Source organism: Pongo pygmaeus, chromosome 17, assembly GCF_028885625.2.
Source record: "Pongo pygmaeus isolate AG05252 chromosome 17, NHGRI_mPonPyg2-v2.0_pri, whole genome shotgun sequence".
NCBI classification, from domain to species: Eukaryota; Metazoa; Chordata; class Mammalia; order Primates; family Hominidae; genus Pongo; species Pongo pygmaeus.
The window spans coordinates 95,390,436-95,408,824 of NC_072390.2; the positions used below are offsets into that span (position 1 = coordinate 95,390,436).

General features: G+C 40.4%; 1 protein-coding gene across 2 annotated transcripts in view; it reads left to right on the top strand.

Annotated features, from left to right (window-relative positions):
* The window catches only part of ADNP2 (ADNP homeobox 2), a 31,421-nt gene that overhangs the window by 4,440 nt on the left and 8,592 nt on the right, over positions 1-18,389 (top strand). For both annotated transcript variants that reach the window (XM_063653888.1, XM_054460799.2), the window contains exon 2: positions 3,987-4,107. In XM_063653888.1, the coding sequence (XP_063509958.1) occupies positions 4,000-4,107 (108 nt within the window). In that variant the 5' untranslated portion in view covers positions 3,987-3,999. The remainder of the gene's footprint in view (positions 1-3,986; positions 4,108-18,389) is intronic.

The window sequence follows — 18,389 nt, forward strand, 5'->3', positions numbered from 1 at the left end:
GCTATTTCCTCTTTAGAATCTCCTAGCACTTTCTGCATATCTTATGGTTCTTATCTTGTTTTATTTTACATCTTTTGTTCATTTAATGAACATTTGCTACGTACTATGCTCTGTGATGGGACCCTCTCAAGCAAATATAACATGATTTCTGCCCTGGAGTAGTTCAGCCCAATAGGAGAAATGGATATATAAGTAGATAATTGCAACATGGTGAGTTGAGTGCAGTGGAGTGGTATGTGGTTATTGTGCTAAGTCCTAGGAGGGATCACTAAGCCTGTCCTTGGGTCGGGGATGCAAGAGAGGAATGTAGAAGTAGAATTACTTACTCAGAAATTGTCCTTAAAAATCATGAGAGAGCCGGGCATGGTGGTTCATGCCTGTAATCCCCGTACTTTGAGAGGCTGAGGGGGAGGATTGCTTGAGCTCAGGAGTTCAAGACCAGCCTGGGTAACATAGGGAGACCCTGTCTCTACAAAAAATAAAAAAGGTTAGCCAGGTGTGGTGGCATACACCGGTAGTCCAAGCTACTCAGGAGGCTGAGGCAGGAGGATTACTTGAGCCTGGGAGGTTGAGGCTTCAGTGAGCTGTAATCAAGCCACTACACTCCAGCCTGGGTGAAAGAGCAAGACCCTGTCTCAAAAAAAAAAAAAAAAAAGATCTTGAGAGGTATTGCCAAATTACCCTGTAAAAGCATAAAAATTAAAATTTTTCTACTTTTACTACCACCTGATGTTAGTAATCTTAATAGTTATTGTTTTGATAGTAAAAATTTGACATTTTAAATGGCATTTCTTTAATTATTATTAATGAAGTTGAATAACCAAATATTTGCCACTTGAATTTGACTAATATATATTTTAGCTTTTATAGCCTACACATTTAAATGTTTTTTGGAATAGTTGCAGATTTTTAGGAAAGTTACAAGTATAGTACAAATAACTTTTTTCCCTGAATTACTTGAGAATAAGTTGCCAAAAAAGTTGCCACATTACCCTAAATACTACAAACAAGAACATTCTCCTACGTATCCATAACAAAACCATCAAAATCAGGAAATCACTACATTCAAGCGGGTTATAGTCTATGTAACTATATAGATTATCACTGTATACCAAACCACCCCAAACTTACTGGAGTAAGACATTTTATTTAAAAAGATCATCAGTTCTCTGGGTCAGTTCTATTCAGACAGGGAAGGGAGATGGTTTTTTTCTGGCCCACAGCGTCTGGGGCCTCATCTGGGAAGACTCAAAGGCAGGGGGGGTGACTTGACAGCTAGGGCTGGAATCCTCAAGAGGCATCTTCGCTCACATGCTGGTAGTTGATGTGAGACACCTCTACGTGGTGTCTCTGTGGGCTAGTTGGCACTTTCTACACATGTGGTATCTAGATTCTGAGCATGATCATCCTGAGAGAGGTATGTGGCATTTTTATGATCTAGTCTTGGAATTCTCATGGCATTATTTCCTCCATACTTGATTGGTTAAGGCAGCCACAAAGTTCTGCCCAAAGGTCAAGAGGAGGGGGCATAGATGCCGCCACTTTCGGGAGGAGTGTTAGGGCCATATTGTAAGAGCATGTGGGTTGGAAGGTATTATGTGTTTGGAAAATTCACTTTGCCACAGGTTATATCTGTTACTTGATATATGCCCACATTGTCTCGTATCTGGCCTATAGGAGCCCTTTCAAGCTGGTTACTTTTGTGTTCTGTTGACATGTCTCATTGAGCGACTGCTTTATATTCTGGCACAGGATGTTCTAGGCTCATCTTGTCTTTACCATGCTCCAGCCATTTTTCCTAGGGTTCTTTTTAAAGGAAAGCGGTATTTAGGAATTCAAGTTTCAGCCCTAGTTGTGCCCATTGCTACTGGGGTGTATAACTGCATCCAGGCACTCTCAGTGGGCAGAGCTATGAATGTATGTGTGTATGTGGACACACACTCTCAAACTATCTCTATTCTTATATCTGTGTGTTGAAAACAATGAGTTCACTTCAGTAACCCCTAGTCTGGTCAAGTACTATAGGGTTCATTTGAATTTTATGCCTTTTTAGATATTGTTTTAAACAGCTTGAGATATAATTTACGTACCATACAATTCACCAATTTGAAGTGTACAGTGAATGGCTGTGAGTTCATTCACATTGCACATACCTCACCACAGTTGAGTTCAGAACGAAGAAGCCCTGCTTCCATCACTTCCCAGTTCTCCCAGCCCTGGCAGCCACTGTTGTGCTTTTTTTTTTCTGGGGACGGGAGTTCGGCTCTTATTGCTCAGGCTGGAGTGCAGTGGCGCGACCTCGGCTCACTGCAACCTCTGTCTCCCAGGGTCAAGTGATTCTCCTGCCTTAGCCACTCCCAAGTAGCTGAGATTACAGGCGCCCAGCTAATTTTTTGTACTTTTAGTAGAGACAGGGCTTCACCATGTTGGCCAGGCTGGTCTTGAACTCCTGACCTCAGGTAATCCACCCACCTTGGCCTCCCAAAGTGCTGGGATTACAGGTGTGAGCCACTGCACTCGGCCCACTGTTGTGCTTTCTGTGGATTTGCCTGTTCTGGACACTTCACATAAATAGAATCATACAATATGTGATGCTTGTGTCTGGCTTCTTTTACTTAGCATATTTCCAAAATTTGTCCGTATTGTAGCATGTATGTACTTCATTTATTTTATGGCCAAATAATCTATTATATGGATGTGTCACATTTTATTTATCCAGTCATCAGTTTATTTATCAAATGCCCCAATGCAGGGGCATTTGGTTTGTTTACACATTTTGGTGACTGAATAGTGTTGTCATGAACATCCTTATATAAGTTTTTGTGTGGATGTATGCTTTTCTCTTGAGTGGAATTGCTGGTTCATATGTTACCTGTATTTTTAATCTTTTGTGGGACAGCCAGACTGTTTTCAGGCACACACCAAGACTGGCTGCACTGGTTTACATTACTATTAGGAATGTACGAGAGTTCCAATTTCTCCATGTCCTTGCCAACACGTTTCCTTTTTTTTTCTTTATAGATATCCTGGTGGGCACAGTATCTCTTTGTGGTTTTGATTTGCATTTCTCCAAATGGCTAATGATATTGAGCACTTTTTTTGTTTTGTTTTGTTGTAAGACAGGGTCTCTGTTGCTCAGGCTGGAATATAGTGGCATGATCAGACTCACTGCAGCCTTGACCTCCTGGGCTCAGGTGATCCCCTCACCTCAGCCTCCTGGATAGCTGGGACTACAGGTGCGCACCAGGATGCCCGGCTAATTTTTGTATTTTTTGTAGAGGCAGGGTTTCACCATGTTGCCCTGGCTGGTCTTCAACTCCTGAGCTCAAACAGTCTGCCTGATCTGCGTACCTCAGCCTCCTAAGGTGCTGGAATTACAGGCGTGAGCCACTGTTCCCTGCCTGAGCATCTTTGCATGTACCTTAATGGACATTTTTCTTTGGAGAAGTGTCTGTGATCCTTTGCCCATTTGTAAACTGGGTTATCTGTGTTTTAATTATTGAGATACAAGAGTTATCTGTATTCTGCATATAAGTTCCTTATTAGAAAGAAATAATGGCTTGCAAATATTTTCTCCCGTTTTGTGGGTTTTTTGCTTTTTTGATGGTGTCCTTTGAAGCATAAAAATTTTTAATTTTGGTAAAGTCCATCATACCTATTTTTTCTTTCATTACTGGTGCTTTTTGGTGTCCTATCTAGGAATTCCTTGCTGAATCTAAAGTCATCAATGTTTATCCTGTTTTCTTATAAGAGTTTTATAGTTTTAGGTCTTACATATAGGTGTGTGATCCACTTTTGAGTTAATTTTTGTATATGGTGTAAGGAAGAGGTCAATCTCATTCATTTGCATAGGAATGTTCACTCGTTCTACAACAATTTGTTGAAAATTATACTGTATTCCTAGTGTTTTACCAACCCTGTCAAAAATGTATTTTTGTGTATTATATACACGTACTTATTACAGTTTTGTTTTCTTTCCTTTTAAGGAAAATTTCAAAAATGTTTCAAATTCCTGTGGAAAATCTTGACAACATCAGAAAGGTGCGAAAAAAGGTGAAAGGTATTCTTGTGGATATTGGGCTTGACAGCTGCAAGGAGTTACTGAAGGTAAGAGGACATAAGTAGCCAATTGAAATCTGGAGGTGACATTTGAACTCGGGTTTTTGAAGAGTGGGTAAGATTCCTCAAAATGGAAATTGCTGTTATACTTCAGATGGCTGTGTGAAAGCCTCATTGGTACTTATTTATGTCTTTATGACATAAAGTGAGCTATGTAAGCTGTTCAGGTTTTTCAGCTACTTTAAGGAGGGGATTTTTCTAGTCATTAGTTATTAAAAAATTGTTTTTGATGTTTGAGGGAAATGTGATTTATTTGTTATTTTAGCAAAAGAAAACTAACTTAATTTCCCAGTATTGTTAGAGCAATCAACAAATGGGCATGCATAAATGAAATGATAGGGTTTTTTTTGTAATCCTGATTTGTGTAGTTTATATATGTGATCTCAGAAAAGTTTTCCTAAAATTTTGTCTGTCCTTATAACATTGATAATATATAGTTGGCATATATAGTTTTAAACAATGTTAAATAAAAGTTGTTGTATATCCTGGCCGGGCATAGTGGCTCACGCCTGTAATCTCAGCACTTTGGGAGGCTGAGGTGGATGGATCACTTGAGGTCAGGAGTTTGAGACCATCCTGGCCAACAACATGGTGAAACCCTGTCTCTACTGAAAATACAAAAATTGGCTGGGTGTGGTGGCAGGCGCCTGTAGTTGCAGCTACTGGAGGCTGAGGCACAAGAATTGCTTGAACCTGAGTGGCAGAAGTTGCAGTGAGCCGAGATAGCACCACTGCACTCCAGCCTGGGTGACAGAGTGAGTGAGACTCTGTCTCAAAAAAACAAACAAACAAACAAAAGAGTTCTTATATATCCTTGTAGTCATTGGTAATGATATTTTTGTCTCGTCTAATCATTTATAGCCTTGCTTTCCCCTTCATTAATAAATCTAGTCTAGGATCAGGTATGTATTTGGTTGTCATGTCTCTTTAGTCTCCTTTTGAGGTCAATTCAGTCTTCTAAGGTGGAATTCTGTTAGGAAATTCGTTTTATTTTTAAGTAACATGTCAGTAACAACGAAAGTTTCTCATCCTAGAGTCCTTTGTTTTTGACTTGACTGGAACTGAACATTGCTCGTGAACTTTTGCTTCCTTAGCCTGAGATTGTGTTTACTCATCTGAATTTCTTCACGGCTGTTTACTTTTTTTTCCCAAGACTTTACTGATGCAGAGATATGGTACTTCACAAGGGAAAATTAAGAGATTTGAATGGCTTAAAACTGTTAGTTAGATTAACTGTTGAATTAGTAAAACTATTTTGGGGAGAAAATTTTATTTGTAATTGGGCCTATATATTATGAAATTTTTGAAAATTCAAGTAATACAGAAGTTTTTTATAGAAAAATTAGAAAACAGACACAGAAACAAGACAGTAAGTCTCACACGTAAACCATTACCCTGAAATATCCAGCATTAACGTTGTTATATATCTATAGATTTTTAAAAACGGGATATATTCACATTTTTTTTTCTTAAAAGGATATAATCAAATTGTATAAGATACTGTATCAGCTGTTGTTTCTTTTTCACTGAACTGCGTAGTAAGAACCTTTTTCCATGTCAAGTGTATTTATTCTTAATCCACCACAGCAATTAGAGTTCTTTATTTTCAAGCAGCAGAAACCAATCTGACCAATTTACACAAAAAGAGATTTATTGGAAGCCTCTTGGGGGGCTTAGGCAGGAGAATGGCGTGTACCCAGGAGGCAGAGCTTGCAGTGAGCTGAGATGGCACCACTGCACTCCAGCCTGAGCAACAGAGTGACAGACTCCATCTCAAAAAAAAAAAAAAAAAAAAAAAAAAATCCAAGCGGACTGGAGAACCAACCCTGTAAAGAGAAAGAACCAAGGGAACTACCTGTCCATTGTCCTCACTGCTGCCTTGCTCTGTATTTCAGATTTCAGAGTGGTATGTCGCTCTGCTTTCTTGTAAGATTTACACAGCATATGTGACTTCAATCTTAGCAAGAGTTAACACCTCCAATAGGAGGCTGTTCTTGTCAATAGACTGGCTGAGAAAAGTAAGCCCTAGGAAAGGTAGACTCTTCCACGAATCTAATATTTTCTAAACTATATCTAAACCCTGCTACACATAGAAACTCTTCAGGGGTTGTTTTTTATAAAAATTAACATCTGATCAGAAATTAACATTGGATCTGGAATGGGCGAGGGACCCTTGTCAAGTTGCCTGCCAAACATACCTTGGTGCTGCCAGTACAGGACAGGGATGGTTGCCACCTTGCTGCACACTGAGATGCCACAGCAAGTGTATTCAGCCACCTCCTCCCAACCCCCAATCTATCCTGGTCCCCAATTTGGAGCTACAGTGGAATGTGGACTTCTTGACAACTTGGTATGGTCCCAGGTGGAAGATGTGAGTGAGAGAGTGGTTATAGGGTTGGGGACTGGGAGGGAGGCTGAGGCCAGGTGGGCTTTGGGGTGAGGGCAAGGCAGAGAGCAGTATCAGACGTGGCTCTGGAAAGGGTAAAGGAGGCAGACCGTGTGTGAGCTGAGGCTCCAAGCCCTTGGCATATGCTCCATGTCCCATCAGAGTTCACTTTTATAATATAAAACACAAATTCAAAGATAGATTGTTAAGAATTCACGATGGTTACCACTGAGCATTAAATCCCTTGAGCACAGGCTTTGTGCAGCTGTGCTAGTTGCATGCCCATGGAGCTGGCCCTGACTGGTATATTCTTTTTTTTTTTTTTTTTTTTTTTTGAGTCAGGGTCTCGCTCTTTTACCCAGGCTGGAGTGCAGTGGTACAATCACTGCTCCCTGCAGCCTCGATTTCCTGGGCTCAGATGATCCTCCCAACTCAGCTTTCTGAGTAGCTGGCCCTATAGGTGCGTACCACCACACCTGGGTAATTTTTTTTTGTATTTTTTATTGAGTCGAGGTTTCACCATGTTGCTCAGGCTGGTCTTGAACTCCTGGGCTCAAGTGATCCCCTTGCCTTGGCCTCCCAGAGTGCTGGGATTATATGTGTGAGCCACTGCACCTGGCCCATGACTGGTATTTTCTTTTATTCATTTATTTTTTTTTGAGATGGAGTCTCACTCTGTCGCCAGGCTGGAGTGCAGTGGTGCGATCTCTGGCTCACTGCAACCTCCGACTCCCGGGTTCAAGTGATTCTCCTGCCTCCGCCTCCTGAGTAGCTGGGATTACAGGCATGTACCACCACGTCCAGCTAATTTTTGTATTTTTAGTAGAGACGGGGTTTCACCATGTTGGCCAGGATGGTCTCAATCTGTTGGTGGACATTTGGATTGATTCCACCTTTTGGCTCTTGTGAATAATGCTGCAGTGAACATTGGTGCACAAGTATTTGTTTGAGTCACTGTTTTCAGTTATTTTGGGTATATATACCTAGGAGTGGATTTTTTGGGTCATATAGTTATTCTGTTTACTTTTTTAAAGAACTGCCAAACTTTTCACAGTGAAAGTGCACCATCTTACGTTCCTACCAGAAGTGTACAAGAATTAAATCTGTTCACATCATTACCAACACTTACTTTTTTCTCCTTCCTCCCTTCCCTTCCTTTCTCCCTCTCTGCTTCCTTCCTTCTGTCCCTCTTCCTTTTCCTTTCTCCCTCCCTCACTTGCCATCCTAATAGTGTAAAGTGGAATCTCATGGTGGTTTCAATTTGCATTTCCGTAGACAAATGAGTTTCAGCATCTTGTCATGTGCTTATAAGCCATTTGTATATCTTCTTTGGAAAAATGCCTGTTGGCAGGTTCTTTGCCTGTTTTTTAATTGGGTTGTTTGTCTTTATGTTGTTGAAATACAGTGATTTCCTTATTCTGGGTATTAAACCGTTATCAAATACGTGATTCGCATATATTTTCTTCTACAGGTTGTCTTTTTACTTTCTTGATAACATCTTTTGATGCACAAAAGTTGTTAATTTTAATGAAGTCCAATTTATCTATTTTTTCTTTTGTTGTTGGTGTTTCATTTCATATCTGAGAATCCATTGCCAAGTCCAAGGCCATGAACATTTGCTCCTGTGTTTTCCTAAGAGTTTAATGGTTGTGGTTCTCATGTTAGGTCGCTGATCTATTTTGAGTTAATTCTTATATATTGTATAAGTAGGAGTCCAGTTTCATTCTCTTACATGTAGATAGAAATTCAGTTGTTTCAGCACCATTTCTTCTAAAGACTGTTTGTTCCCTATTGAATGGACTTGGCACCATTATTGAAAATCAGTTGGTCCTGGATATATGGGTTTATTTCCGTACTCTCAGTTCTATTCCATTGATCTATATGTCTGTCCTTATACCAATCCTATACTGTTTTTTTTTTTTTTTTTTTGAGACTGAGTCTTGCTCTGTCACCCAGGTTGGAGTGCAGTGGCATGATCTTGGCTCACTGCAACCTCCGCCTCCCGGGTTCAAGAAATGATTCTCCTGCCTCAGCCTCTCGAGTAGCTGAGATTACAGGTGCCTACCACCACGTCTGGCTAATTTTTGTATTTTTAGTAGAGACGGGGTTTTGTCATGTTGGCCAGGCTGATCTTGAACTCCCAACCTCAAGTGATCCACCCACCTCAGCCTCCCGAAGTGCTAGGATTACAGACGTGAGCCACTGTGTCCGGCACCTATCCTGTTTTGATTTAAGCAAATAGTAAGTTTTATAATAAGTTTTGAAATTGGAAAGTGTGAGTCTTCCAACTGTATTCTTTATTTCCGTATTGTTCTGGCTTTTTGGGGCCCCTTGTAATTTCATATGAATATGAGGATAGACTTTTCCATTTCTGCAAAGAAGACTGTTAGAACTTTGATAAGGATTGTGTTTGACATTACTTTGGGGATTATTGACATCTTAACAACATTGTCTTCCTATTGTAGGCCTTTAATTTCTTTCGACAGTGCTTTGTAGTTTCATCGTGTAAGTCTTTCACTTCTTTGGTTAAATTCATACAATAAACTCATAGGTATTTTGTTATAAGTGGGACTGTGTTCTTAATTTCCTGTTCAGATTTTCAGTGCAGATGTATAGAAACAACTGATTTTTGTGTATTGATCTTGAGTCATGCAACTTTGCTGAATTTGTCATTAGCTCTGGTAGTTTCTTGTAGATTCTTTGGGATTTTCTATATGTAGAATCATGCATTCTGCAAATAAGGCTTTACTTCTATTTTTCAGTTAGGATGCCTTTTATTTTTTGCCTCATTGCTCTGTTTAGAACGTCCAGTACAATATCTTGTGACAGTGATGAAGGTGGGGGTCCTTGTTTTGTTCCTGATATTAGGAGGAGAGTTTTTGGTCTTTTACCAAAACTTGTTTTGGTAAAGGAGCGCTTTATCTTGTTGAGGAGAGTCCCTTCAATTCCTAGTTTTCTGAGTGATTTTTTTTTTTTAATCATGAAAAGGTGTTGGATTTTATCAGATCCCTTCTTTGTGCCAATTGTGATAACCATGTGATTTTTTTTTCCCCGTGCTTCATTCTACTAATGTGGTGAATTACGTTGATATATTTTCTTATGTTGAAGCCCCCTTGCATTCTTGGGATGGAATGCACTCACTTGATCGTGGTGTATAATTGTTTTAATACACTGTTGAATTTGGTTTGCTAGTATGTTGTTAAGGATTTTTCATCTGTGTTCATAAGGAATATTGGTTTGTAATTTTCTTGTAATGTTTTTATTTGGCCCTGGTATCAGGGAAATACTGGCTTCAAGAATGAGTTAGAAGTTGTTCCCTCCTCTTTTTTTTTTGTTTTGTTTTTTGAGAGGGAGTTGCGTTCTTATTGCCCAGGCTGGAGTGCAATGGCGCAATCTCGGCTCACCGCAACCTCCGCCTCACAGGCCAAGCAATTCTCCTGCCTCAGCCTCCCGAGTAGCTGAGATTCAGGTATGCGCCACCACACCCAGCTAAGTTTTCTAGTTTTAGTAGAGATGGGTTTCTCCTTGTTGGTCAGGCTGGTCTCGAACTCCCGACCTCAGGTGATCTGCCTGCCTCGGCCTCCTAAAGTGCTGGGATTACAGGCCTGAGCCACCGCGCCTGGCCCCTCCTCTTCTGTTTTTCTGTGGAGAGTTTGAGAAAAATTGGTGTTAGTTCTTTCTTTAATTTTTTTTTCTTTTTTTGGAGACAGAGTCTTGCTCTGTCGCCCAGGCTGGAGTGCAGTGGCATGATCTCAGCTCACTGCAACCTCCGCCTCCCAGGTTCAAGCAATTCTCCTGCCTCAGCCTCCCGAGTAGCTGGGAGTACAGGCGTGCATCACCACGCCTGGCTAATTTTTGTATTTTTAGTAGAGGTGGGGTTTCACCATGTTGGCCAGGCTGGTCTCGGACTCCTGACCTCAAATGATTTACCCACCTCGGCGTCCCGAAGAGCTGGGATTACAGGCATGAGCCAGCACGCTTAGCCTTTAAGTATTGTTTAGGATTCACCAGTGAAGCCACCTGTACCTGGACTTTTCTTTGTTAGGAAGTTTTTGATGATGAATTCAGTCTCTTGTTACAGAAATTTGAAATTTTTCTATTTCTTCATGAGTATGAATCAGTTTTAGGTAATTAGTGTCTTTCTAGGAATTTGTCCATTTCATTAAGTTAATTTTGTTTGTTCACATACAATTGTTCCTAGTAATGTCTCTCTGTCTCATTTTTCCTGAGATGGAATGAATCATTCTTTATGGCAGCTCTAGCCCCAGGTTGTTTTACCTGTGTTTCTGACTGACTGGCTATAAACTGGTGTTCCCACAACTCCCTCCTTGGATTTGATTACTTTGTCAGAGTGGCATACCAAACTCAAGGAAATACTTACTTACATTTACTGGTTTATGACAAAGAAAGGATGTTATAAAGAATCACAGTGAAAGAGATACATAGGGCAAGGTATAGGGGAAGGGACCAGAGCTTCCAGGCCCTCCGCGGGTACTCAACCCTCCAGGAACCTCCATGAGTCCATCTATCCAGAAGACCACCAAACCCAATCCTGTTGGGTTTTTGTGGTGGCTTTATTATGCAGGCATGATTGATTAAATCATCTTAACCTTCAGCCCTGCTCCCTTCCCTGGAAGTTAGCTGAAAGTCCCCCACCCTCTAAACTTGCCTTGGTGATAAGTCCCCATCCTGAAGCTACCTAGGGGCTGCCAACCACCAGTTATCTCATTAGCACACAAAAAGACAAAAATTAACATAACTGTTAATTCTGGATATTTCAGTGTAATGGTTTATGCGTGAGTCTTCTTGTTTCTGTGTCTGTTTTCTAATTTTTCTATAAAAACTAATATATTGCTTGAATTTTCAAAAATTTCATAATATATAGGCCCAACTACAAGTTAATCTGACTTGGGAGATTCCAAGGGTTTTAGGAGTTGTATGTCAGGAAATAGGGATGAAGACCAAATGTATATTTCAGAATATCATACATGGCATATATTTTTCTATTTTTAAACCTTTAATCCATAATGACTTTATATTTAAAGTTTTAATAGGCAGCATGTAATTGGTCTTGCTTTGTTACCCAACCTGTTAGCCTATGCCTTTTGAGTATCTGGACCCAGGGGTTGGCAAACTATAGCCCGTGGATCAAGTTGGGCTTGCTGTTTTTGTAAATACAGTTTATTGGCGCCAGGTGCAATGGTAATCCCAGCACTTTGGGAGGCTGAAGTGGGAGGATTGCTTGAGGCCAGGAGTTTTAGACCAGCTGGGACAACATAGCAAGACTCTGTCTTTAAAATAATAAATAGGCTGGGTGTGGTGGCTCACACCTGTAATCCCAGCACTTTGGGAGGCCGAGGTGGGCGGATCATGAGGTCAGGAGATCGAGACCATTCTGGCTAACATGGTGCAACCCCATCTCTACTAAAAATACAAAAAATTAGCCAGGCTTGGTGGCGGGCGCCTGTAGTCACAGCTACTCAGGAGGCTGAGGCAGGAGAATGGCGTGAACCTGGGAGGCGGAGCTTGCAGTGAGCCGAGAATGTGCGACTGCACTCCAGCCTGGGCGACAGAGCGAGGCTCCGTCTCAAAATAAATAAATAAATAAATAAATAAATAAATAAAAGCCAGGTGTGGTGGTGTGTGCTGGTAGTCTCAGCTACTCGGGAGGCTGAGGTGGGAGGATACCTTGAGCCCAGGAGTTCAAGGCTGCAATGAGCCGTGATTACACCACTGCACTCCAGCTGGGGTGACAAAGTGAGACCCTGTCTCAAAAAAATTTTTTTAATTAAAAAAAGTTTATTGAAATAGCTATTCTCATTAGTTTAATATATTGTCCAAGGCTGCTTTTGTGCACAGTGTGGCAGGATTGAGTAATTGTATCAGAGACTCTACAGGCAGCAAAGCCTAAACTGTTTATTAACCTGTCCTTTACAGAAGAAGTTTGCCAGTCCTTTTTATTTAATGTGATTATTGATATGGTTGGTTTTAAATCTCCCATCTTGGTGTTTGTATTTTTACTTGTCTCATCTGTTCTTTATTTTTCACTCTTTTTCTGCTCATTTAATGTGATTATTGATATGGTTGGTTTTAAATTTCCCATCTCGGTGTTTGTATTTTTACTTGTCTCATCTGTTCTTTATTTTTCACTCTTTTTCTGCTCTCTTTTGGATTGAATATTTTTATTCCATTTTATCTCTATTATTGGCTTATTAGCTATACATCTTTCTCTGACTTTGTTAATATACTACTACTTCATCTATAGTATAAGAACCTTAGAGTAGTATGCTTTAATTTCTTCTTCCAGCCTTCGTTCTGTTGTTGTTATACATTTTTCTTCCACATGTTAGAAATCTTACAATATGTTGTTACTGTTACTTTAAACTGTAAAAAAGAAAAAAAATTATATTGATCTACATGTCATTGATGATACTCTTCATCCGTTTGTGTAGATGTGTATTTCCATCTCAAGTCATTTCCTCTGCCTCCTGAATGACTTCATATTTTGTAGTGCTGATGTGCTTAATTAACTCACTATACTTTCTCTCTAAAAAAAGTTGTCTTTTAGGAAGGAAGAGATTTTTGCTAGGTGTGGAATGCTATTTTTTCCCCCTTTTTATATTTTAAAGATTTCAGTCTATTGTCTTCTGGCTGGCATTTTTTCCAGCAATATGTTTTCTGTCATTTTTGTTCCTCTCTGTATTTTTAATACTTTGACTATAATGTGCCTTGGTTTGGTTTTCTTTGTGTTTCTTTTGCTTAGAGTCTGGTGAGCTTCTTGATTTTATGGGTTTATAGTTTTCATCAGATTTGGAAAATTTTGTGGCATCATTTCTTCAACTAGTTTTTCTTCCCCTCACCCCTTTGTCCCTGATACTCAATTACACATAGAGTAGTTCCCCCGTATCCTCAGTTTTGCTTTCTACAGTCAACCATGGTTTGAAAATATTATATGGAAAATTCCAGAAATAAACAATTCATATGTTTTAAGTTGCATGGCATTCTGAGTAGTGTGATCAAATATCGCACCACTGAGCTCTGCCTCTCACCTCAGTTCATCTTGTCACGTGAGGCGCCGTACAGGCGTCGTGTCATCGCACATCACCACAAGAACGGTGGGCACAGTATGTAAGATACTTGGAGAGACCACATTCACATAACTTTTATTACTGTATGTTGTTACAATTGTTCTATTTTATTATTGTTGTTAATATCTTCGTGTACCAACTTCGTGTACCAAATCTAATTTATAAGTTGTATTTTATTGTAGGTATGTCTGTATAGGAAAAAACGTAGTGTATGTAGTGTTTGGCACTGTCCACAGTGTCAGCATCTGCTGGGGTCTTGGAACATGTCCTGTGCAGATAAGGGGGGACTCCTGTATATTAGGCTCCTTGATACTGTCCCATAGCTCACTGATGCTGTTGTTGGGGTTTTTTCAGGTTTTTTTTTTTTTAACCATTCCCTCTTTCATTTTGTGTATTTCTCTTGCGTTATCTTCAGATTTACCAGTCTTCTCTGCGGCAGCATCTAATCTGCTCTTAATCCCATGCAGTGTATTTTTCACGTTAGTGCATTTTTCATTCGTGGAAGTGCAATTTACCGTCCATCTTTCACTTTCCTTCACTTCTCTCATTGCATTCATGTTTTCTGTAATTTGTTGTTCTCCTGGTTTGGGGTCATATTTTTCTGCTGCTTTGTATGACTGGCAGTTTTTGTTTTTTGTTTTTTGACTGGCAGTTTTTGACTACACACTGGACATTGTGTTTATGGGTGTTAGAGTTTGTTGCTTCCTTTAAATATATTTGGGCTTTGTTCTAGAACATGTTTAAGGCACTTGGAATTTTTAAGCATTGCTAGAGTGGGTCTGGACAGCCTGGGACTGTGGAGACAGACCTTGCTGTGAAGGCTTGACTCACGTCACTGTATTAAGGGGTCATTCCCCTCTCCTGGTGGACTCTCTGGCATTTTGACAGTTGTTTTACCTTCTCCTTTCACTAGTACCCACTAGTGAGCCAGTGGAAAAGTCCCACTGGTTTTCTCACACATGAGAGCCTCAGTGCTCAGAAAAAATCTTCGGGAGACCCTGTGCAAATTTATCACAAGGTCAGTATGGCGGGATGCCCCTTTTTAATAGTAGCTTACTTCTTTTGTCTATTTTGAAATAGTGAAGTCTTGCTTTCTATCAGGTGATAATGATTTCATAATTACTGTGGGGCTCTTGTTAATTCTAGCCTTCTTTATTCATTTCTGCTGCTCTAGCAGCATCTTTTAATTGGGCTTAGATTCTTGTGTGTGCTGGTTTTTAAGATGTACTTACAGTTCCTTTGTGTTTCCTAGTGTTTATGCTTATTTCTCTTTGTTTCAGATATGTTTGCTCTTTGTTGGAATCAGAATAAAGGACCTGTGTGTTGTATACTTCATCTTTTAAGATAGTTCTGAAAATAACCTAATTTTCAGTAGAAATCTTTGTAATAACTTGGCCAGGTGTGGTGGCTCATACCTGTAACCCCAGCACTTTGGGGGGCTGAGGTGGGTGGATCACGAGGTCAGGAGATCAAGACTAGCCTGGCCAACATGGTGAAACCCCGTCTCTACTAAAAATACAAAAATTAGCCCTGCGTCCTGGCATGTGCCTGTAGTCCCAGCTAGTCGGGAGGCTTAGGCAGGAGAATTGCTTGAACACGGGAGGTGGAGGCGGCAGTGAGCCGGGATTGCACCACTGCACTCCAGCCTGGGCGACAGAGCAAGACTCCGTCTCAAAAAAATAAAAAAATAAAAATAAAGAAATATTTGTAATAACTTGTCTTTTTCTTGTTAGTTCTGAATTGACTTGGTAAGCCACCTACTAGCGTAGAGTTAAAGGTAATTGTATTAACTATTTTTCTGTAGCTTTTTTTTAAAGTAATCATTGTTATAAAAATAATACTGTAATCTGTGCATGTTTGAAAATGCAGGTAACCGTTTCTAATTAGAAAATGAAATTTAAAATGCCACATTTCTGTCATTCAGAAGTTGCCACCATTAACATCGTATTGTTAGCTGTTTCTTTCTGTGTGTTTGTTGTTCTTACCATGAGATTGTATTGATTAGCTATTTTATCACTTGCTTTTTTCACTTTTCTCTGTTCTGTCTTGTTATGTATTACGTAGTCACCTTATTTAATTTGCAGTCCATACTCAGATTTCTTCAGTTTTACCCAGAACTTTTTTTTTTTTTTTTGAGATGGAGTCTCGGTCTGTCTCCCAGGCTGGAGTGCAGTGGTGAGATCCCGGCTCACTGCAAGCTCCGCCTCCCTGGTTCAAGCAATTCTCCTGCCTCAGCCTCCCACGTAGCTGGGATTACGAGCACCTGCCACCACGCCCAGCTAGTTTTTGTATTTTTAGTAGAGACGGGGTTTCACCATGTGGCGAGGCTGGTCTCAAACTCCAGACCTCAGATGATCCAGTCACCTCAGTCTCCCAAAGTGCTGGGATTACAAGCGTGAGCCACCACACCCGACCCCCAGAACATTTTTTACACTCGGTTTATGTAAGCCAGGATTTGTTGTGGACCCTGTCACATCTAGTGGTTGGGTTTGCAGTGCTTTCCCTGACTGTTGGCCAGACCAGCCTCTTGTCCTGCAGAGATGCCCCTCCTTCCAGATCTGTGTGGTACTTTCTTGTAGTGTTGTTTCAGCTTAGTTTCCTGTCCCCTGAGCTTCTTTTAAATGAGAAGCTCTACTGAAAGGCCCAGTTGATTCAAGTTAAACATTTTGGGCTAGAATATATATGATGTTCTATGCTTCTTGTGTCACTTCAGGGACCCCAGTCATATTTTGTTGCTTCAGTACAATAGATGGCAGTCTGGTCTTTGTGTGCATTACATTCTTTCTGTGGACTGGAGTGCAGTGCATTTAACACCTGTTGATAATCCTGGTCCTAGATGGTAGTTTTATTGGGGGGCTTGCTGTGAATGAGGTCTTTCTGATTCTGTCACATGTAGATTGTTAGCAGACATTCTTCTGTAAACTCTTGTTTTACTCAGCAGTTGGGACTGTTTGGTTTCTCTGAAATATAGTGCATCTGGGAAAGGCAGGATAGTTTTATCCTTTCCTTTGAGCTGTGACTTTTCAAAGTGAGTAGTTAGTTAACCTTTCCAAATGGTGATTCGTGAAATGCCTTTTTTTCTGACTTTCTTAAGCACTTCTGTGGCTCTCCTGTGACTTCGTGTGTTTGGGTCTCTACAGCCATTTGTCTTCCTGATGCTCAAATGTTACAACATCCAGGTGCTCCTGGTGCTTTTGTCATGACCCCTCCCCTAAAGGGCCTGTGAGGATGGGCCCATTCTTTGAGCATTTGTCTCATTTGTCTTTGAGCATTTGTACTTGTACTTTTCTGTAGGTTCTGAAGTTGGCGTCGTGAGCTAATTCTGAATGCCCTGTTACCTCACAGGACTGTCCATACCACGCGATTATGGACTTGATACGTCTTTATGCTCACTTCTTAATACAGTTTGCACTTTTAAATAAGTGAGCTATGCTGCACAGGTAAAGCAAGTGTTTTGTATGAGTACACTTTCTACACGCTTTGGGAAGTAGCTGAGAGCAAAACAGGAGTAGATTTTTACTTCTTTCAACTCAGAGAAAAAGAAGAAAAGTAATCTTGTGCCACATGGACTTTAAAATTTTAGAGAGAAATGGAAAATGTTTTTCTTGTACACCTTCTCACTTAGTGTCTGATTTTCACTTTTTGAAGCAGTTTAATTTAAAACCCTCTGCTGCCCTGCACTTAATCAGGATTCTGCCCCAGGCCTTGTTGTTTCTCTCTCTCCTGTCCCTTCCCTGTCATGTTAGCCACCCCAGCCACCCCGCCCACATCAGGTCAGGCAGACATAGTTGGAGCTCTCTGCTTTATACTCCTTTACCACTTCACAGTCATTATTCATAGCACCTACCACCCATGAAAGACAGTAGTTTCTTGTGAAAAAAAATTTTACAAAATATCTGTGTTTCTCAATTGTGAAACTCTGTGAGGTTGGGATCCCATCTGTCTTATTCATGGTTGGGTTCCCAGAGTCCAAAAGGAAATATTTGAGAGTTGAATTAGTGATGACTACAAAAGGATGAGGTAGATTACTGTTCTGTGGAGCTTGTAATTATTTTGTCTTAGGCCATTTTACCTGCGTGCAAGGTGGAGGCCTTCCTTCTACCTTCCCTCCCTCCCCTACCTGCTGCCAGCAGGCTTTGGAAGTCAGCCGTTGAACCCCTGCTCTGAGGATGCTGCTGCTGTGGGAGGTCTCGGCTCATGCATATCTGGCCTCTGGACCCTTTTCTGGGACCTACGTGCTCCTCTTCTCTCCATGTTCACCTGCCCCTGAGAGTCTCCAATACGCATTGTGTTTCTCACACTACTGCCTCTTTCAGCTGATTGTGAGGTTTTCCTGACACCCTTGTCTACACTATAGGTCTTTTGCATAATTTTCTCACTGTAGCAAGTGTAACTTTTTGAGTGAAAAATGATTGATTCCATCTGAGAAAAAAACCCTCTATACGTTCTAGGTCTTTGTTTAACTGCTTTGAAAAATATTTAAAGAGTAAGATAAAAATACACTTTTCTTTCATTCCCTAAGACAAATGGATTGAACAATAGCGGTAAGGTATAGTTTAAAAGAGGGTGTTCAAGATGAAGATTCTTTTTTTTTTTAATTAAATTATACTTTAAGTTCTAGGGTACATGTGCACAACATGCAGGTTTGTTACATATGTATACATGTACCAATACTATGCAGCCATAAAAAAGGATGAGTTCATGTCCTTTGCAGGGACATGGATGAAGCTGGAAACCATCATTCTGAGCAAACTGTTGCAAAGACAGAAAACCAAACACTGCATGTTCTCACTCAT